This window comes from Diceros bicornis, chromosome 18 (assembly GCF_020826845.1).
Source record: "Diceros bicornis minor isolate mBicDic1 chromosome 18, mDicBic1.mat.cur, whole genome shotgun sequence".
NCBI lineage: Eukaryota > Metazoa > Chordata > Mammalia > Perissodactyla > Rhinocerotidae > Diceros > Diceros bicornis.
The window spans coordinates 14,610,618-14,632,820 of NC_080757.1; the positions used below are offsets into that span (position 1 = coordinate 14,610,618).

The 22,203-nt window shown below is 41.8% G+C and overlaps 2 protein-coding genes across 2 annotated transcripts; both read left to right on the top strand.

The window, feature by feature from the left end:
• Positions 1-1,713: 1,713 nt before the first annotated feature.
• LOC131416793 (olfactory receptor 3A1-like) lies at positions 1,714-2,688 on the top strand (the record flags this gene model as incomplete). Its single annotated transcript, XM_058559461.1, has 1 exon — positions 1,714-2,688. A coding segment is annotated over one exon (975 nt), but the record flags the coding sequence as incomplete, so codon positions are not given.
• Positions 2,689-11,808: 9,120 nt separating this feature from the next.
• Positions 11,809-12,774, top strand: LOC131416638 (olfactory receptor 3A2). Its single transcript, XM_058559296.1, has one exon. The coding sequence runs from the start codon at positions 11,827-11,829 to the stop codon at positions 12,772-12,774; it is 948 nt and encodes a 315-aa protein (XP_058415279.1). The 5' UTR covers positions 11,809-11,826.
• The last annotated feature ends 9,429 nt before the right edge of the window (positions 12,775-22,203 follow it).

The window sequence follows — 22,203 nt, forward strand, 5'->3', positions numbered from 1 at the left end:
GGGCCATTTTCAATCTGTAAATTCAAATACTGTCTTCTTTTTGGAAAAAAATTTTTGATTGAAATTTACCTTCAAATAATTGTTCTTTCCCATTATTTTGGTCTCTTTCTTTGACAATTCCAATTCTACATTTTTTGGGTCTCCTTTTTTTTTTTTTGTGAGGAGAACTAGCCCTGAGCTAACATCCGATGCCAATCCTCCCCTTTTTTCTTGAGGAAGATTGGCCCTGAGCTAACATCTGTGCCCATCTCCCTCTGCTTTATATGGGACGCCGCCACAGCATGGCTTGACAAGTGGTGCATTGGTGTGCGCCCGGAATCTGAACTGGCGAACCCCGGCCCGCTCCAGCGGAGCACGCACCCGGCGGGCCACTGGATCTCCTTTTTTATATCTCTACATCTATCACTTTCTCTCTTTTTCCATTTCATTTTGTTATCTTTGTAAGTATTGTTCCTCTCTGTATCTGAATTTTTTCCATTGTGCTGTTTCTAATTTTGTTTTTCTTTTTGTCATAACTTTACATTTCTTAAACATTTGTTCCTATCTTCTTCCAGCTCGTATTTTATGTTTTTCTTACCAACTCTTACCTCAGTTCTGGTATTTTTACTTTGTAGTCTTATTTTATAGAGGAAAATGCTTCCTTAAGCTTTTTCAGATTATGTTGAAATGTTTGATCACAATTTTCATCTGTTGCATGGCAACCATCTTACACGGAGTGAATTATATCTATTTGTTTTTCTTATTTCTTTCCTTCTTTTTGTTTATGGAATCCTTGTATAGATCCGTTGACTCTTTGAATGAAGTGAGTTTTTCCTGAATTAGCTATTTGCAGGAGCCTTGTATCAGAAGAAGCTAACATCATGTTCTAGCCTAGTAGAAACTTACCTTATGATTCAAGATTAGGGGTGAGTTATTTTAGCTTGTCCTTGTCTGTAATCAATGTAGACAGGTAACTGTAGCCCTGTTGTAGGTTATTTTCTTTATCTCTCACCTCCAGTTTCATGCCTTGTCCATAGCCTGCAGATACAGCTTGCCTGTGAGGTTGCTCATTAGCTATTCCCTGATTCCTGAATCCAAATCAGGGTCACAGAAGGCAGTGATGCCATACTATTCACCCTGCTCCCATTCTTGCAAAAAAGGCTTTTGATTTTGTTTCTTAGCAAGTGACCTTTTTCTTTGGAGAACTGTATTTGTCTAGCATTTTAACAGCATGGATTTTCTCTCTCTGCCACTCTCCTGTTTGATCTCCACTATTCCTGAAGCCCTCTCATCTAGTTTGTGGATTAGAGTATTGAATATTTACTAAATTATTTGAAGATAAATCTGTATTTTTATTCTTCTTCTGCTTGTCTTGGGAAGGGATGAGTTTTGAGAAGAGAAATTTCCAAATTTAGTCTGCCATGTCCAAACCAGAAGTACACTTTCTGTTTATTTGATTTTCTTAAGGGTTGTGTCAGTCATAATCTCCAGACATAGATTCTGTCATCTGGGAGAGAGAGAGAGGTCCAGAGTGGTGATGTCACTTGTCCAACCACCTGAGAATGTAGTAAAGCTATGGAGGTAAATGTAGTGAGAGAGTTAACAGTGTTACATGGTCTGAGGAGTGGGAAAGTCCTTACTTGGGGATGGGAAACTTACCAGAGGGCTCAGCATGTAGAAGGAAATGTATTTCTTCTCTTTTAATAAATATGTTGAGAGGAATGATTCTTTATCTCCTTGGATGTTTCCTTGCAGGTACTAAGGCAGCCAAAATATGGGGCCAATGGAACAGCCGTGACTGAGTTCATCCTGCTGGGCTTGGTGGAGACACCAGAGCTGTGGCCAGTTGTCTTTGTACTCTTCCTCTTTGCCTACCTGGTCACAGTTGGGGGCAACCTCAGCATCCTGGGAGCCATCTTTGTGGAGCCCAAACTCCATACTCCCATGTACTTCTTCCTGGGGAACCTATCAGTGCTGGACGTTGGGTGCATCACTGTCACCGTTCCCTCAATGTTGTGTCATCTCTTGTCCCACAAGCATAGAGTTCCCTATGGATCCTGCCTCTCCCAGCTCTTCTTCTTTCATCTCCTGGTTGGGGTGGACTGCTTCCTGTTGACAGCCATGGCCTATGACCGATTTCTGGCCATCTGCCGGCCCCTCACTTACAGCCCTCGAATGAGCCCGACAGTCCAGAGGAAATTGGTGGTTGTGTGCTGGGCCTGTGCCTTCACCAATGCACTGACTCACACTATAGCCATATCCACACTCAACTTCTGTGGCCCCAATGTGATCAATCACTTCTACTGTGACCTCCCACAGCTCTTCCAGCTCTCCTGCTCCAGCACCCAACTCAATGAGCTGCTGCTCTTTGCTGTTGGTTTCATAATGGCAGGCACCCCCATGGCTCTCATCGTCACCTCCTATGCCCATGTGGCAGCTACAGTTCTACGAATCCGCTCAGTGGAGGGCAGGAAGAAAGCCTTCTCCACATGTGGGTCTCATCTCACTGTGGTTGCCATATTCTATGGTTCAGGTATCTTTAACTACATGAGACTAGGTTCTGCCAAGCTTTCAGATAAGGATAAAGTTGTTGGAATTTTTAACACTGTCATCAACCCCATGCTGAATCCAATCATCTACAGCCTCAGGAACCCTGATGTGCGGGGAGCCCTCTGGAGGGTGCTTACAGGGAGGAGGTCACTGGCTTGATGAGGTCTCAAATGTCACCTCCTCCTTTTCTCTTTGGACTAAAAGAGAAATCCTCTGGGGCCAGCAACTGGGACAGAAGGTCCAGAACTGCTTCTATCTCCCTGAGCATGAGAATTTTTTGTAGGGGATTATAGTTATTATTTCCAAAGAAGCTCTGCCCAATTATATGTAATAGGTGTGTAGGTTCTGCTAGGCCAGCACCCTTGACAAACTACAACTTTAGTCACAGTGTGCTCCCTTTTCTGGGTGGAAGTTAAACCTGGGAAGACTTGAATGATTACAGGTTCATATCCCAGAGGTTGGTTATACTCTGGGTTCCCAAAAATATCCCAGCAAACTTCCCCCCCAACCCTGACCCCAGGGGATCATATGATTCCCTCAAGTTCAGATGTGCTTGGTCTATTTATAAAAATAGGCCTAGAGATCAGGACTTTTCATTTCTCCAATCAGGCTTCCCCAAGCCAAAAAGCTAGTTCGTTTCCTATCACACAAAGATCCCATAGGATATAGAGGGGAGAGACAGGTAGCTGTATGGTCATGTATTCTCTAGTAACTCTGGAGAACACAATCCCTGTGTGCAGCTCACAGACCTGTTTTTAAATTTTAAAACTCCATTAACATGTATGATATATCTTATGACACAAAAATGAATCATCCTCACCTATCCTTCCTCATATCTTTCAAATCTTTTGAAGAGATAAGCATTTATAATCTAAATATTATTTCAACATCAAAAAATCCTGAATATTCCATATGAAATTCCCCTGTAAAATGTCCCTCTCAATTCTCAAACCTGCTCTCTAAGACAACCCATATCTGTAAATACAAGTCGTATCGTTATGCCTCACCCTAAAGTTCCCTTATCAGTAGGAGAGCATGTCTTTAACCTAGAACATTATCTCATCTTGTTTCCTGCCTACCAGCTTTTATTCCAGTCATTATTTAGCTTAATTTTCCTTCTAGCTTCCCTTTTAGAACTAATTGCCCATTTCTGGCATCTCTACTGTGCTACTGGTGTTTCCCAATTAATTTCCCTAAAACTTCCCTCTGGCCTGCACATGTGGCTTGGCTTCTCCATGATATTTTACGCAGGCAAACGGAGTGACAGGAAGGGGTAAGATGGAGTTGAAGAGAAAGGACATGAGAGAAGGACACAAAACAAGATTGGAGGTGGAGATGAAAGATGAGGAATAGGGAGAAATAGGATAGACCTGCAAGCAAAAGGGATTGAGAAGGAAGGATAGAGGTACTGGAGAGGACCATTTGGGTCATGCCTGCTAATACCTTGGAAAGAATTGGGGAAACATGGCTCTTTCTGGTTCTTTTTTAGTCACCAGGCAAACTTCAGGGATACAAAGAGAGAGCTTCCTCCAAGAGTCAAGAAAAGCATCAGAGAAGACCTGAAACATGGTTCTCACCGCATCACTTCCTCTCATCCACAGTGTTCTTGACCTTGAGTGAGTTCTTTCCTTTCTCTGGGCCTTTCCTTGACAGAGGCACAAGGTAGTCTTCAAGGTTCTTTCACCTCTGGTGTATTCTACTGTCTCAATGAACAGAAAGACTGTCTCACTCTGTTCACCCTGAAGAGTTACCACATCTTCCACCCTCACTTCTTCTATCCACCAGCATTAAACACTGCTGCAAACAGAGCTTATTGTTCACTTCCAAAAATCCCTGTGTCTCTGGCCTTTCTTCCGTATGAACACTCATCTAAAGCCTCAAGGGACGATTTGATGTGGCATCATCACTGGGGTGGAATGGATCAACTGGTTCAGCATCATAAAGAATGACCAAGGACACTGGTTCCCAGCACTCTGTCCACCATCCAAGATCATAGGGTTTCTTTAACAACTTGAGAGATTTCCTTTCCTTTGAAATTTGTCTCTTCTTTTTTATTCCAAACTGACATTTCTTTGCTGCTTATAAATTTTATCATACATGTAATATATCATGTTGTAAAAGTTCCAACGATAGAGAATGTCATCATCGCCCTTTTATACCATTCCCACAAAAATTCCATTTTTAAAAAGTAACTATGGTAATAGTTGTTTAGCTTTTCAGACAAATGAACACCACATACACACAAACACACGTATATTCAAAACAACACACTATTTTGTAATCTGTTTTTTACCTCTTCATGTTACGTACTATAATTCTTCACATGTCAACAAACAAATCTATCATATCTATTTTAAAGGCTGCATAATATTCCATTTTATGTATACACTGTAATCTATTTAACCAAACCTCTAGCAATGTAATTCAAGTTACTTCCTTCATTTTTTTCCTGCAATTGTTAATAATACTGGGATTAATATTCTTATTTATATGCCTTTCCATAATCTGAAATTAATTTCATTGGTTAAATTAATAAAAGTAATTTATTTTTGTGCATGTGCACACCCATTCTAAGAAAACACGAAGTTAAAAATTGGTAAATATTCTGTCTTTCTATTTGACAAAAAATGTGCACCATTTTACATCTTGATTGGAAGTTTACGGTAGTGTTTCTTACCTCACTTGCTGACTTCATTGGGTGTTATAAATAGAGTGTTTTTGTCTTTGAGAATTAGCTTCAATATTGCCTTATTTTTTAATTTGAATTTCTTCATTTATTGAGGTTGGATATTTATTTTTATACATTTATTTATTTGTATTTATTCTTTCAAAATTGCCTATCCATGTTTTTCCACCTTTGGGGGTAGTTTATCTTAATGATTGGTGGAAATACTTCCTGTTTATGGTACTACCTATTTGCCACGTATGTTGCAAATATATTCTCTATTTTCCCATTTCTTTAACTTTGTTCAGGTTTTCTGATGCCCAAATTTAAGTTTAACATTTTTATCATGTTTATGTTCTTTGTTTTGTGTCATGCTTAGAATTAAAGACTTTTCCATCTAAATGCTGTATAAATATTTTTAGTGATGTTTTTCTACTACTTTTACGTTTCTTTTTCAGTCAAATATTTAATTCATAAAGAATTTGTTTTTGTGCATGTTATTTTTTCCCAGTTGATAAAAATTGCCCCACAACATACAATGTAAGCTTGATCATATATATAGTGTATGTGATATTATACATGAAATATTATGAGTCAGCAAGATGGCAGAAGAGGAGGCCCTCCACTCATATTCCGCCTCAGAAACAATAATTTGGACAAAAAGTGCCTTTGTGGAGATTGGGGATCGAGGTAGGAGAATGTGAGAACCTGGTGGAGTCCAAGACCGAGGAGGGCTGTTTTAAGAAGGCAGGCCTGTGACAGCTGGCAAACTTGTTGACACTGGTCCTGGCTACAGACCTGGAAACAGCCCTGTCCCCTGTGGGCTTGGCTGCAGCCTTTTTTGGCCTTGGTCCTGTCACCAGCAACATCTTCCAAGGGACTCAGCAGGAGTCATGCCCACCTGTCCTGGTTAACAAGCCCACCAACCTCGACCCTGGCTGTAGATGCTGAAGTGACACAGCTCCAGCTCCTCTTAGCTGCAAGTCCTGGCAGCCCAGGGACAGGGCAGGAGACACGCCCATCCATGCGCCTGAGGCAGGCCCTCCAACCTCGGTCCAACTGCAGACACTGGAACAGACCTATAACTTGGCTCCAGCACCTCACAGTCATGGGCCAGGAGCACTCCTGCTTGTCCAGGGACCTGCGAGAGGACACATTCTTCTGTGCTGCCAGAGGTAGGCCCGCTGACCTCGATCTGACTGCAGATCTTGAAGTGGCCCCCAAACTCAGCTCCTACTGCTTGAAGCTGTGGGCTGGAAACACTTCTGCCCACCCAGGGACCTGGAAGAAGACATTCTCCCAGACGTAGTCCTGCCAAACTTAGTCTGACTGTGAATCTTGAAAACCCCCTATAACTGATATCCAGCTTCAAAGAGACATCTCTGCGGTTTATTGGGACCAGCTCCAGGCATCCTTGTCAGGATGTTAAATCCTGAACCATGAAAAGTGTTCCCATGTCAGTTAACTCTTCGTATTCAGCCTTCCATTCTACCCCACTCCTTTGATCCTCATGACCCTTAATGGTCCCACTTTGCTCTTCTATGAACTGGAGGAACTTTCAATTCCTGACAGGACATATGGGTCAGTGTATTAGTTTCCTGTCATTAATGTCACAAATTACCACAAAATTAGTGAATGAAAACAAAAGAAATTTATTCTCTCATGGTTTTGGAGGCCAAAAGTCCAAAATGAATCCTCCAGAGTGAAACTCAAGATGTCAGCAGCAAAAGTTCTCTCTGGAGGCTCCAGTGGAGAATCCGTTCCTTGTCTCCTCCAACCTCTAGTGGCTGCTGGCACTCCTTGGCTTGGGGCCCTCCCACTCCAGTCTCTTCTTCTATTGTTATATTGCCTTCTTCTCTTCTGTAGTCAAAAATCCCTCTCACTCTCTCTTATGAGGACTCTGTAATTACATTTAGGGCCCACTTGGATAGTCTAGCACACTCTCTGCAGCTGAATACCTCTAGCAATCACATCCAAAAAGTCCTTTTGATCACATAAAGTTGATTTCAGGGATTAGGACCTAGATACCTTCAGGGGCCTTTATTCAGCCTATCAGAGCCAGGTATTCTTTTCAGTGAGAAAATTATTTCCTCTTGGATCATAGATGGGATTTCCTTTCTCAGAATATGCTGAGACCTAACCCTGATTATTCTGGAGGCACTGAAGAGACGGAGAAGTTCTGGAGGAGGACAAGAATCATCTTGTAAGGCATCTGCTTCAGGTGAGGTGTTTGCCTCGTCTTCAGGCAAAAGGAGGTTGATCGCTTTGTGAAGGATGTGCTTTCTAGGGCTATTCCTAGTACCAACTGTCTTTGTTGGGCTCCCGCCAAAGCAGATCTTGAGACAGGTTGTGTGTGTGCAGTTTAATTTGGAAGTCGTCTCAGGGAACAAGAGGTTATTAATTGGGAGGTAATCCTGGGGAGGAGGACTGAGATTATGAAGAGAGTGAGACAAAGAAGGATGAAGTAGCCCGGAGGAGGGGTGCAGTACCAAAGTCTCCAGTATGGGCAGCAGAGACTTGATTATGCAAGGACATATAGAATGCCTCCCAGAATTGTCTGAGGAAGAGGTGATGGGGCATTTATCCATTGGCTGCTATCTCCTGTTGTCAAGTTGCCCTCCACACTCTGGGTTCCACATGTGCTCAGACATACTAAGCCCCTCATTGTTCAATACATCAGAGGATCCCAAGGAAGTGGGTACACTGTAAGGTTGTAATGAGCAGAAGCCTGCAGGGACTTGTCCAACTCAGCCATGACTGAAGTCAGAAGAAAGGCTGAGCAAGATGTGACTCAGAATATCTGATATGTCTGCTACAATCTACTTCATAGGATTGTTGCAAGGACTGATAGGGATTCCAGGCTTGTGACGGTCTTAGCACATTACCAGGGATGTAACAAGCACTCATAAATGTTATCAGTGGGTACGTTATATATTGCCAGAACGTCTACTAGCAGCTTAATGAGTCTTACTTCACTCATAATCTTCACAGCAATGCTCTATGGTAGAGGATGTGCTCGTTTCCAGATGAGGAATCTGAGGCCCAAAATGGTGCAGCAGCTTGCCCAAAGTCAAACCACTTATAACCAGAAGATGAGGTCTGTCTACAGTGCTTTACCTATTGCAGCAGGCTCCTCTGGTGGGAGAAGAGAGAGGACTATCTCCTGGGGATGGGGTGTTGGGTGAGTAATCATTGGTGGCTGTAGAAGTCAGAGGAACACACTGCTCAACCTTCCCTCATCTTCTGTTTATTAACCTGTGACCTCCACCAGGGCTTTCATCTTCTAAGGGCCTGGCCTAGACAATCATATTGGTAGGCAGCTTCCTAGGAGTCCTTCTAACTAAATAAAACTCTTCTAGAACCACTTCCAGAATCATTATAGGAGCCTCAAGACACAGTCCCAGTGGCCCCCACTAACAAGGCCTTGAGGTAGAAAGCACCACACTCCTGAGGACTCATTAGGAAACTGGGTTTAAAGAAAGCTTCTTCCTCTTTCCTCTCTTCTGGGGCCTCCTCCTCATCCCCAGGTCCAAGGCAAGTCTGGAAATTAGCTTGTTTCTTCTCAAGGGCCCTTCTCGGGGCTAACATCTGGGAAAGGAATCCCCTGCTTTAGGAAACCTATATCTAGTCTCAATTACACTCCTAGCTTCCTGGAGACTTTGAGGATATAGACAAGTCCTGTAGGCCTCAGTGACCCCAACATTCAGTGGAATTTATATCACCTACCCTAACTACTTGCCATAGAGCCAGGGCTAGAGATAAAGCCTTTTTTAAGAAAGTCTGAATACCAGATGTAAGACATTGCTGCCCTGTTGATGAAGGGCTTCAGTTGTTTACAAAACAACTTGTCTCTCTCCCCATATGTCTTCTCTTTCCCGGGAGGGCTAATTTCCGAGGTCCCCTGGGGATAACACTGTAGTGAAGATAGCTCTATGATAGAGAAGATATCAACTTGTTTTTCAGCATTTCCTTATATATAGCCCCTTACTTGCTTTCTGGGTGGATAACTGGGTCTGTATAACTCTTCATCTACTTTTCTGAAGAAACTTCACTGGCTTCTATGCCCATGCCAAGGTGAGTACACTCAGGGGTCTTTCCTCTGCTCTTACAAAACCGAGACAGGTCTTCAGTTGCTATCAGCTCAATCTGATGCAACTGATGTCACTGAAAAGGGAAGACTTTTTAGGAGGAGATCTGGGGCACTAACCCAGAGGCCCTGGCTCCTTTTCTGGGCCCCTTTGCCCATGCTCCCCTTTCCTGGAGGAAGTGTGCTGTCTGTCATTCTTAGGAGAGAGTGTGAAGGGATTCACTGAGTCCAGTTCACTGCCCAGGCATCCCACTTCATCAGGCATCCTAGAACCATCTCTCCAGTCAGAGGTCTTGTTGAGCCTTTTCATTCCTGGGATCATGGAGGGATTGGTTGGAGTTCCAGAGTAGCGAGCTGTCATAGTTCAGTAAGGAGAACTAGGGGCTCATTTCTAAGCGCTCAGAGTGTTAATGCAGGAGGGCTCCTCATGACGGACATGATGTCCATCAGACACTCTGGATGTCTCTGGATGATCAGAAGTCATCCAAGAATCTTGTTGATTTCAAGCCAGCTGCATCTCTGAGGGTTGGCAGCAGCTGTTTTGTTGTTCTTCTATCCCTGGATATAACTCACTTGTCTGTAAGGTATACCCCTCCTAAGGACCTCATTCTTTTGAGTGGTTTACATGAAAAGAAAGATGTCAGTGTGTGGATTGCTACATTACCTGCTTGTCACAACGAAATCAAGGAAAGCAGTAGTCCCTGCAGCAACCTTGCACCCTGCATTTGCCCCTACACCTCCAAGTCACATTACTCCATAGACGTTTATCCTAAATTCCAAGTTGTCCAGAAAGTCTTCCATGACAACTCTAGCTCATCCTGAAGCTCTCTTTCTCTGAAATCCTATAGACATTTTCCCATACATTTATTTACTTAATAAATACTGATTATCTATTATGTGTGAAGTATTATGGTAAATATTGCTGTTGGAAAACTGAATCAAACATGTATTCTGTCCTCAATTCGCTTACAGAGAAGTAGGGGAGATATGCTCTATAGAGAAATGACTTGGCTAGAAGGTAAGCAGTAATAAGTTCCATGAAATAATGTGCAGTGGGAGTTAGGAGAGAGAGACAGACAGACAGAGATCCTTTTGAGATGGGGAAGTTTCCAGGAAGGATTGCTTCAGCAGCCAGCATTTGAGACAAATCTTGAAATACCTGGGCATGTGGAGTTGGAGGGAAGCCCTTGCAGGTAGAGAAAACAGCATGAGAAAGGAGATAGAAAATCCCAGGGTCACAATCTAATGCTTGTGTTAAAATGGACCCAAAAGGGAAACGAAAAGTAATTCATTGTTCTTTAATATAATATATGTAAACAATGGTATCCATCCATTGATTTGTCAGTTTGCAAAGAATTTATCAATTATCAATCTCATCAATAGTGATCAGGCCTGAGGATGATACCTTCCAGCTCACCAATCAAATGATCTTAGAATTTTAAGGATATCCTAGAGATCACTGCATCCAGCTTTTCATCCATGTGAGCTCAGTCCTTCATCACTCTTCCCTTCCCTTGGAGGTACCAGACTCCCACTGCTTCTCATGCTCGGATTCTAGCGTATTCTATGCAAGGGAATAACAGTACTGTTAGTGAAGCTCTAGCTCAGCTTATTATGTGTGCAATAGAGAGACATCGATATTTTATGATCCGGAGCTTATTACAAGATCTGAAAGACTTAGCTCAATCTGGCTCTCCATGTATGTGCCTGCTTCATTTAAGGACCTCTCCTTAGAGGTATTGGACAATCTACCACTCCTGAGTCAAAGAAAAGTGGAAGGACAGTGGCTGTGAAATGCAGAAGACTAACTGCACCTAGCAGCAACCAACCCACAGTATGCTTACAATGTTAATTTCAGAGGAGGGTAGTAGATATAAACATAATAAATAATTTTAAATTAAGTTGCTATTCAAAGTCCAGTGTAAGAGCTTAAGTAACAACAAAAACTACTTATTTAGCAAGGCATTTTGAATTTGTACTTCAAAGTATGTTGCTCTCTTCGATAAATGTACTTGGCTGGACTATCTGTTATCCACAATCATGGGTATCTTCTCTCTGATTATTGCCACACCTTTGCTTAATCTTCAGTATTTCCAGAAGCCTTTAAACCTAGGTTATGTTTTGAAACGCTTTCTAGTTTCTCTGGAAATATCATTAATTTTTCTATTTTGAAATCTGCTGATTATTTTGGGCTGATCTCTTAAAGTAAAATGGGGAAATTCCATCAGAATCTCACTATGTTTAAAGAGGAACGCTGCTTTTGTCTCTATTTATTTCCCCAAGCATTCCGACCCTTTCAGCTAGGAGAGCATGGGAGGGACAAGGTGGTGGTGGCATTGGGCATCTCAGCTGAGAGCAGGGTAAAGGCATAGAGGTGAGGGAGGAGGTCACTGAGTGAGGTGTGGCCTGGGGAGTGGGAAAATCATCACCTGGACAGATGGGAACTTCCTGGGGCTTTGAACATAGGTGGTTTACAACGTTTATGTTGAATAAATAAGTTGAGTGGACTGATACCTCCCCCTGGGACATTTCCTTACAGCCGCTCATGGATCCAGAAGCTGGGACCAACAGGACAGCTGTGACTGAGTTCATTCTACTGGGCCTGGTGGAAAATGAAGAGCTGCAGTCTGTGGTCTTTGTCCTCTTCCTCTTTGCCTACCTGGTCACAGTCGGGGGTAACCTCAGTATTCTGGCAGCTGTTCTGGTGGAGCCCAAACTCCACGCCCCCATGTACTTCTTCCTGGGGAACCTGTCAGTGCTGGATGTTGGATGTGTCACTGTCACTGTTCCTGCCATGTTGGGTCGTCTCCTGTCCCACAAGCGTACAATTTCCTATGAAGCCTGCCTCTCCCAGCTCTTCCTCTTCCACCTCCTGGCTGGGATGGACTGCTTCCTGTTGACAGCCATGGCCTATGACCGATTCCTGGCCATCTGCCGGCCCCTCACCTATAGCACCCACATGAGCCAGATGGTCCAGTGGACATTGGTGGCTGTGTCCTGGGCCTGTGCCTTCACAAATACACTGACCCACACTATTGCCCTAAGTACCCTCAACTTCTGTGGTCCCAATGAGGTCAATCACTTCTATTGTGACCTGCCACAGCTCTTCCAGCTCTCCTGCTCCAGCACCCAACTCAATGAGCTGCTGCTCTTTGCTGTGGGTTTCATAATGGCAGGTGCACCTGTGGTTCTTATCATCACCTCCTATATCCATGTGGCAGCTGCAGTTCTACAAATGCGTTCAGTGAAGAGCAGGAAGAAAGCCTTCTCCACATGTGGCTCCCATCTCACTGTGGTTTGCCTCTTCTTTGGGACTGGTATCTTCAACTACATGCGTCTGGGGTCAGAGGAGGCTTCAGACGAGGATAAAGGGATTGGAGTTTTTAATACAGTTATCAACCCCCTGCTGAACCCACTAATCTATAGCCTTAGAAACCCTGATGTTCAGGGTGCCCTGTGTCAGGTAGTTGTGGGGAGACAGTCACTAACTTGAGAGTGATAGGGTCCCTCCTTTCCTGCCTTTTCCGAGTTGAGGAAAATGTCCCATGAAGGCAGTAACCTTGAAAAATGGTCTGTAACCATTTTTCCTGTTTCCTACTGCCTGAAAAGTTGTGTGTCGTGTTGTCCTATAAGGAGACTCTACATAATTCATTCATTTATTCATACAACTAATACTTATCGAATTGCTTCTTGATCCAGACACTATTCTAGGGCACGGGTAAGTAAAAGAGACAAAAGTCTCTGCACTCATCAACTCACCCTCTACTGAAGGGACAAAATAAATGAAATAAATAAGCATCCTATACAGAATATCACATAGTGATAGGTGCTATAGAGAAAGACGAATAAGATGGGAGATACAAAGTCAGGTTCTGCCAGGCAAGTTGCCACCTTGTTCTGGTCGTGCTTACTTTTCTGGTAGAGATGAAGCCTTGGAAGACTGGGAGTTCTGGGAAGCAATGGCCTATAGGGAAGGGCTATTTGGGTAATCGCAGCCTATGTCACCAAGAATATCACGACAAATATTTCTTCTGGTGGAAACGTGAGATTCCCTCTAGATCAGAGTGCAGAAAGCTGTTTTAAACCACCGACTCAGTGTCAAGGATTATTCTATTTTACTGTTTGCCTTTCACCTCCAAGAAAATCAGTTCCTTCTCTTCACTACCATACAAGGATCCCATAGGATGTTTAGGGGACGGGTGGGGTCTAGAGGGGGAAAGAGCCCACTAAATAAAAACTACATTAATGCATGTGCGATACATCTTTAGGTCGAAAAAGAAATGTTCCATCTCCATCCCCTGCACGTCTTTCTCTCTTATTGGATAAATTACATTCCTTACATAGCTCTTTGAAAGAATGAACATTTATACTCCAACCAGGTCCTTAGAATTTTCAATGCAGAATGTCCAATATAATCTTCTCCTCCGAAGTCTTACTTTTCTCTCCCAAACCTCCTAGCTCAGAAAACATCCATATGAAGTCCCTGACAGGGATGTCTCTTTCTAACTTCATTTTATTAGTACATCAGTACAGCTCCAACCCAGAGAATTTCCTCATCTTCATGTTTATACAGCCTTCAGCTCATCCATTCTTGATTTGTGTCTTTTCTCCAGCTCCCTTGAAGGTTACACACCCTGTCTTGGCAGTTCTACTGTCCCTCTCTGTATCATTCCTAAAACCATCCCATGGCTACACCTAGAACCTGGCTTCTCTGTGATCTCTTCTTGAAGCCAAGGAGCTTGAGGGTTGGGCTGAGATGAGGATGGGAAGAAAAGATATGAGAGTGGGATGTAGGACAAGGTTAGGAATGGAGGAATGAAGATATAATGAGAATATAGGGAGGGATGGGATAGCATGGTGAGCAAGAGGGGTCGGAAGGAAGGATAGAAATTAGGGAAAGGAAACAAGGAACAGTAGATTAAAAAGGATGCAGAATTAGCAATATCAAACAAGATGCCTCAGGAATGTTGATGAGGTCAGAGAAGGATGTGGAGCAAATGAAGAATGAACAGAGATGGGAGATGAGAATAAAATTCATACTATAGAATCACTTCCTATTAGTGTGTGGCCATGTAATAGCTAGCACTTTTGATGTTATTGTTGGGTCCCACCCTTCGTACTAGGAAAAAAATGTAAGTTTTTCTGAAGGTATAATGATGCAAAGTAGTCTAGATACTCCTGCTAGGAGAGGATCCTAGAAGGACAGAGAGTGGCAGTGACAGATGGGGGAGAGCAGGGGAGGAGGTGGGTGCTGAGAGTCCATCCTCCACAACCGCACTGGTTCATCAAAGTCATCAGCCTCCCTGCCTTTGGAGACAGTGCCTGCCAATACAGGCTAAGGAACCAAGATGAATTATGTCCCTTTCCTGATACTCTTGGATCTTCAGACACTTGGGGGTTAAAGAGACTGAGCTTCCCACAGAAAGCAGAATTCGTGCGAAAGAAAATCAGGAATGTGGGTTGTAACTACTGCTTTGTGACCTTGGAAATTTCCTTTCTATGGTTGGGCTTGTTTCTACCTGTGCCGTAAGGAACTGGGACAAGATCATCTCTCCACAGTTCTTCATTTTTAATGACCTTTGATTACAAAGGATGAACTTTTTCCTAGGGCTGAACATGGAGCATTTTGAGAGCATTATCACCACCATTTCTACCACTCCAACTACCCCATGTGCTTTTACCACTGTCTCAACTAATCTTATCTATTTCCCCAAAAGATCCCAAGGTCTTGGCGTTGCTTGCTCCTGAACATTCATCTCAAACTCTTAAGGATGTTTTCCTTGGAAATGTTTCCTGTGTCCTGCCTATCCTCCAAGACCAAGGGCCTTCTTTGACAGGTGGTGAAGTTGTATTTCCTTTGGGATTTCTCTCTTTCTGTCCACAAATGTAAATATCTTTATTTTAAAATTATTTAGAAACGTTATGTCTGATAGTGGAAACATTCAGACAATATTGTTTCATCAAGTAGAAAATAAAAATCCAAGTGTCCCTTCACTGCACCAAAAATGCCATTATTCATAGTTAACTCCTCTTAAGAGTTTTATACTTATTCCTCTAGAGATTTGACACATATATGATATGCACATTTCACATCACTAGAGCCATTACTATTCTGTGATTTGTTTATTTTTCTACACATTATGCAGCATAATCTTTTACATAAAAAAGACCAAAATCATGCTTTATCTGTTTTAATGGTTGCACAGTATATCATTGTACACATAAACCATGACTCATTTAATCAAATCTCTGTTGATATAATTCAGGAAATTATAATTTGGGAAAACAACCCTGTTTTCCATTGTTTGCAATAACAAACAATGCTGTGATGAATATCTTTACAGAGATGTCTTTCCAAATTTCTGTAATTATTTACCTAGGATCAATTCCTACGAATAACTTTATCAAATTAAAGGAAATGCAAATATAAATTTTGAGATACACATGCACAGACACATATATATAAATATATTGTCCTCTTACTTTCCAAAACTTGTGCACCAACTTGTACATCCACTAGGTTATGATAGAGTCTGTTTACCCACATCCCTGCCATCAAGGGTTGTTATAAATAAAGATCTTTAATTTTTCAATCTGAAAGTTGAGAAAGGGTAGTTTTTTTATTTGAAATTTTAATTCTAGTTAAGACTGCAATTAGATATCTTTTCACATATTTATTGGCCAATTGTATTTCTCATTTTGGAATTGCATTTTGATAACTTTTGCCCTCTTTTCCATTGGGTTGTTTGCTTGTTAGGAACTCTTAATCGTTATGGATATCAGTTTTTTGTCATATAGGTTGCAAATATTTTCTAACTTGCCATTTGTCTTTCAATCTGATGTTTGTCTTGCCAAATGGCTGTGTTCCATTTTTATGTGGTCAGATCTGTTTGTCTTTTCTCATAATGCTTCTTGAATTTGTGTCTCATTTTGAGTGGAGAAGATTTTTCCCTCTGTATCAGGCAAGATAGGCTACGTTCTATCATGCTAACAACAGCCCCTAAAATCTCAGTGGTTTACAACAGTGAGGGTTAATTTCATATTCATGTGACCTCAGTTATCTGATGGATCTAAGAAAAGTTGCTGTCTTTACGATTGTTCATCTTTTTTCCTATTGTGAGGACAAGAGGAACGACTTCCAGGCTCTTTATATGTCAGAGTGGAAACGAGAAGTCTACATTTTATTTTATTTGATAATTGCTTGTGGTTAACATTTATGGTCTTTCTGAATTCTGTTTCCCCTTTTCTAACAGCTGCCAATTTCCACTGGCATCCAAGTGATTCCATCTCTATGGCTCCAGAATGGAGGTAACAGCGTATCTAACTGGCCTGACTACAGTGATGATTCTACATGGGCATGTGACCTAAGCTAGTTTAATAAGATTCTCTATTTTAAATTTTAATTATTTTATTGAGGTCACATTGCTTTACAACATTGTGTAAATTTCAGGTGTACATCATTATATTTCGGCTTCTGTATAGACTACATCAAGTTCACCACCAACAGTTTAATTTTTATCCGTCATCACACATATGTGCCCGTTTACCCCTTTTGCCCTCCCCCCACTCCCTTCCCCTCTGGAATCACCAATCTATTCCCTGTATCTATGTGTTTGTTCCTTTGCTTATCTTCCACATGTGAGTGAAATCATATGATATTTTTCTTTCTCTGTCTGACTTATTTTGCTTAGCGTAATACCCTGAAGGTCCATCTATGTTGTTGCAAATGTCAAGGTTTCACCTTTTTTTATGACTACTAGTATTCCATTGTGTTCATATATGTGTGTATATATATATATATGTATATACCACATCTTCTTTATCCATTCATCAGTTGATGGTCACTTGGGTTGCTTCCACATCTTAGCTATTGTGAATAATGCTGCAATGAACACAGGGGTGCATATATATTTTTGAGTAGTGTTTCATGTCCTTTGGAATAATAACCAGAAGTGGAATAGCTGGATCACATGGTATTTCTACTTTTGATTTTTTGAGAAATCTCCATACTGTTTTCCACAGTGGCTGTACCAGTTTGCATTCCCACCAGCAGTGTGTGAGGGTTCCCTTTTCTCCACATCCTCTCCAACATTTGCTATTTCTTGCCTTGTTAATTATAGCCGTTCTAACAGGTGTAAGGTGCTATCTCATTGTAGTTTTGATTTGAATTTCCCTAATAATTAGTGATATTGAACATCTTTTCATGTGCCTGTTGACCATCTGTATATCTTCTTTGGAAAAGTGTCTGTTCATATCCTCTGCCCATTTTTTGATCCGGTTGTTTGTTTGTTGTTGCTGAGTTGTATGAGTTCTTTAAATATTTTGGAAATTAACTCCTTGTAGGATATATGATTTGCAAATATTTCTCCCAGTTAGTGGGTTGTCTTCATTTTGTTGATGATTTCCTTTGCAGTGCAGAAATTTTTAGTTTGCTCAATTATTTATTTTTTCTTTTGTTGCCTGTAAGATTCTTTATACTAGCATTTCCCAACTGGGTCTCCACGACAGAATTAAGCCGTACACAAAATGATTTGAATGACTATTTTCTCAATTCTCCCAAAGTTACACGGTTGGAAACATTCTAGATGCACAGGACAGAAGTAAGTTCTTTACACAGAATGGATACTTTAGGTTATTAGAACTTAATTTCCTTTGGAAACCCTGGTTGAGAATAGCCACACTAGACTTTTGCTCCTAGTCAAGCAAAGAAACATCCTTGCCCTCAGAAGTCTGAGAGGCATCAAAGAGCTACCAAGTGAGGAATCAAGGGGCCAAAATCCGAGAAAGAAAGGAATCCCAAAGAGACATTGCTGACAATCGCACTGTTTGCCTCACAAGACATTTGTTGCATTCAACGTGGGGCCTGAGAGGCTGAGAGCAGAAGGTGCAGCTGAGAGGCTAAGAAGTGAGCAGAGTTTTTAGCAGGCTTATGTAACTGGAGAGACAAAAATGGAGTTGGGGTCCTGACAAAGATACTTCAAGCTTTCAGTTGGTATTTCCAACACGCTACCTCCCAGAAGTAACACACAATAGGAAATAAGCCTACCCTCACATACAAGGAAACTCAGCTTTGAACTAGCTGATTCCTAGATTGAATAAAAGTTACCTACTCCTATTCTTACTGCCTGCCAGAATCAAAAAAAATCACTTTTGGAGGATAAAGCTATCATCCAAGCAATACCGTCCAAGAAATTTAATCTGAGCCATATATGTAATATAAAATTTTCTAGTAGCCACATTTAGAAAAGTAAAAATAAAAAAGTGAAATTAATTTTAATAATTTATTTTATTTTATTCAATATATCTAAAATAATGTCATTTAAACATGTAACCAATTTTAAGAAATTATAAATGAGATACCTTGCATTCTTCTTCAAAATCTGGGGTATCTTAGACTTATAGCACAGTTCAATACAGATGCCAAGTTTTCATCAAAACCACTTGATCTGGGTCTTCTCATGAGGCCACATTCAAGGTGTCAGCCAGTGGTATACACATCTCAAGTCCTGACTGGGAAGGATAAGCTTTCATGAGCATTCACATGCTCATGGGTAGGATTCAGTTCCTTGCAAGTTATTGGGCTGAGGGCCTCAGGACCTCACTGGCTATTAGCTGGAGGCTGCCTTCAGTTCCTTGACAATAGGGCCTCTGAAAACATGGTGGCCTCCTTCCTTAGAGCGATAAAAGAGCCACAGAGAAAGATCAACAGAGAAAGATAGCAAAGTAGGAGGTCCCTTGTTTGTATCTCCCCTTCAGCAACAATAATTTGGCAATCATACACAGACAAAAGTGCCTTTGTGGAGCTTTGGGATCCAAGTAGGAGAATGTGGAACCCTGGTGGAGCCCAAGACCAATGAGGACTGTTTGAAAAAGGCAGGATTGCACCCACGTGGCAGGCTCATGGATCATAGTCCTGGCTAAAGATCCAGAAACAGCCCTGTCCCCCTGTGGACTCAGCTATAGTCCTGTTTGGTCTTGATGCTGCCCCTAGCACTGTTTAACAAGGAACCTAGGAGGAGTCACACTAATTTGTGCATCAGGTGACAGGCCTGCTGACTTTGGTCCTGGTTGTGGACCCTGAAACAGTCCATAGCCAGACTCCAACCACTCTTAGTCACCAGTCCTGCCCACCCAGGGACCAAGCAGCAGACACACATGTCCAAACCCTGAGGCAGGCCCTCTGACCTCAGTCAGACTGCAGATCCAGAAATTGCCCTGTACCCAGCTCCAGACCCTCTCAGCTGCAGGCTGAAGAGTTATTTGTACTATATATATACATATATATATATTATATATATGTATATATATACATATATATATATCATTATATATGATCTCACTTATATGTGGAATCAAAAAGTTGAACTCTGAACCAGAGAGTAGAATGGTGGTTGCCAGGTTCTGGGGGTTGGGAGAAGCAAGAGGTGTTCGTCAAAGAGCAAAAACTTTCAGTTATAAGAGGAATGAGTTCTGGTGATCTAATGTACAACATAGTGACTATAGTTAATGATAATGTTTGTATACTAGAAAAAAAAATGCTCCGGAGACAAAAAAAATAGTGATAGAGAGAGAGACAGAGTGAGAGGGAGAGAGATAGAGAAAGTGATCATAGTCTTTTAATACTTAATCTCAGAAGTGATGTCCCATCACTTTTACTATATTCTTTTTTTTTTTTTGAGGTATAATTGACATATAACATTATATTAGTTTCAGATATATGACATAATGATTCGATGTTTGTATGTATTGGGAAATGATCATCACAATAAATCTGTAACCATCATAGACCAATTTGTACTGGACCTGCTGTATCAATAACAAAATATCAAAGTTATCTTACAGAGGCAAAGGGCAAAAGTTGCAAGTCATATAGCTCGATCACATGCAGATAATGGAAACCTTGTCCACAGATGACATTGAACCACCTAGGAACCAACACTTCCCTTACTACAGAACTCAATGTGATGAGCAAGTGGCGTGGGAACCTAATGAGAAGTGAGGGATCCCTCGATTTGAGGCACACTGGACTTATAAGACCCTTATACTTCCACCGTCCAATCAGATTCCTCCAAGCTAACATTTTGCATAACCACTCCCACTCCCAACTCCTTTAAAGACTGTCCCTGCTTCAGCTCAGGAAGATAGATTTGAGTTTTGCCTCCTGTCTCCTTGCTGTTCAGCCATGCAATAAATCTCTTTCTTTTCTCAAAAGCCGGTGCCATGCTATTGGCTTCTATGCACATTGGGCAATAGGCCTTTGCTCAGTAACAATTTCTGGTGACCACAAGGGAACCTCAGTCCTGTGACTGCCTGCCTGAGGCTCGGCAGTCCCAGGCAGAGTGCGGGCTTGTCATCAACTATAAATGGCTGCCTAGACTACTTTGTCTTTAAGCTCGACTGATTGGATTCCCTTTGTCACTACAACACTCCAGGCTCCTCAGTGCTTTCCTCACTTTTGAGAAAATAAACTAATTCTGGATCAAGACGTCTCTGGGTGAGTAACCTTAAGAAAGAAACTGTCCCTTATCTTGTCTTTCTTGTTTGACCCCCTGGAAATATAAGTTTGACTTGTATTCTGGGGAATCCTGGTGGGCTAAGTCCCAAATCTTGGGCCTGAACCCAGGATAATTAGAGACAGGATAAAAGGTTCACTTGCAAGGTACTCCTGGTAATCTGGATTTGAACCATAATTTTAGGAATCTGATTCATGTTATGTGTAGAGTTGTGTGTTAATGTTTTAGGTGTTACTGTTGTTAGTTTAAACTGAGTTGGTTGTTGCAGGATTGAGTTTTTTGGTGACCATAACAAACTCCATTTAGGAATTAACTTTATGAGGGTCTTCTGACTCTGAAGAAAAGAGGTACCATTCTCTCCGGTCCTTTGGGACATTTCCAGGTGACTGGCGATTTTATGGAGGTGTTGAGGTGTCTGCCCGTGATGTGTTACGGCTTCATCCCTATGAAGCCATAGGGATGGCTTAACCCCCATGAAGCATATACTTTACCAAACCTTCATTGTTCACAGTGAAGCCAGCAGCAGCAGCAGCAGCTCATCCAGGGCTTACTTACCTGAACTTTGTTGGTGTCAGAACACGTACAGGAAACAACCAAGCCATTGTCATTTTTGGTGGAGGTTTTTCCTGAAACCACCACATAATCAGAACCTACACACCACCCCTAGAAGACCTTGCTTGTTGTGGCCATCTGGAAATAAGCCAGCTAAAATGGGAAATGTAAATGGCATACCAAATTGCAACCCATTGGGATGCATTCTTCAAAATTAGGCCATGTTTAGTTATGAGCCCATGAAGAAAAAGAAAATGATTTTGTTTTTGTACTACGGCATGGCCCCAATACTCATTGGGGTCAAATGAGGTGTGGCCTGAGAACGGATCTTTCAACTATAATACCATCTTGCAATTAGACCTATTCTGTAAAAGGGAAGAAAAATGGGATGAGATGGTCTATGTGCAATCTTTTATGTCTTTATATCAAAATAAGAATTAGCAAGAGAGATGGAGGATCATGATTCAGAGGGAGGATCTGCAGCAAAAACCTGACCTACTAGAATGAAAGTCAGAGGATGACGTAGTCCTTCTTCATTTGCTATCTCCTTCAGCAGCCCCACCATATGCTAGGGGTAAGGTTGGAGATGAGCAGGAAGGTCATAATGATCCCCCTGAAGCTGTTGGCTCAGTTATGTACCCTTCTTTATCTAATAGTCAGAAAGGAATGGTCCCCCTCCTCATACCCATAGAGGTACTCAATTTGGCCCAGGAATGCTCCACCCCAGACAGGGCAATTCCTGTTAAGACAAGTCCTGCAGGTCTTGATGACCAATGCGAGCCCAGAGGATTTTTATATGTGCATTCCCCCTTTTCAATTTTACTTATACAACTGGAAAAACAAAATTCCTGCCTATA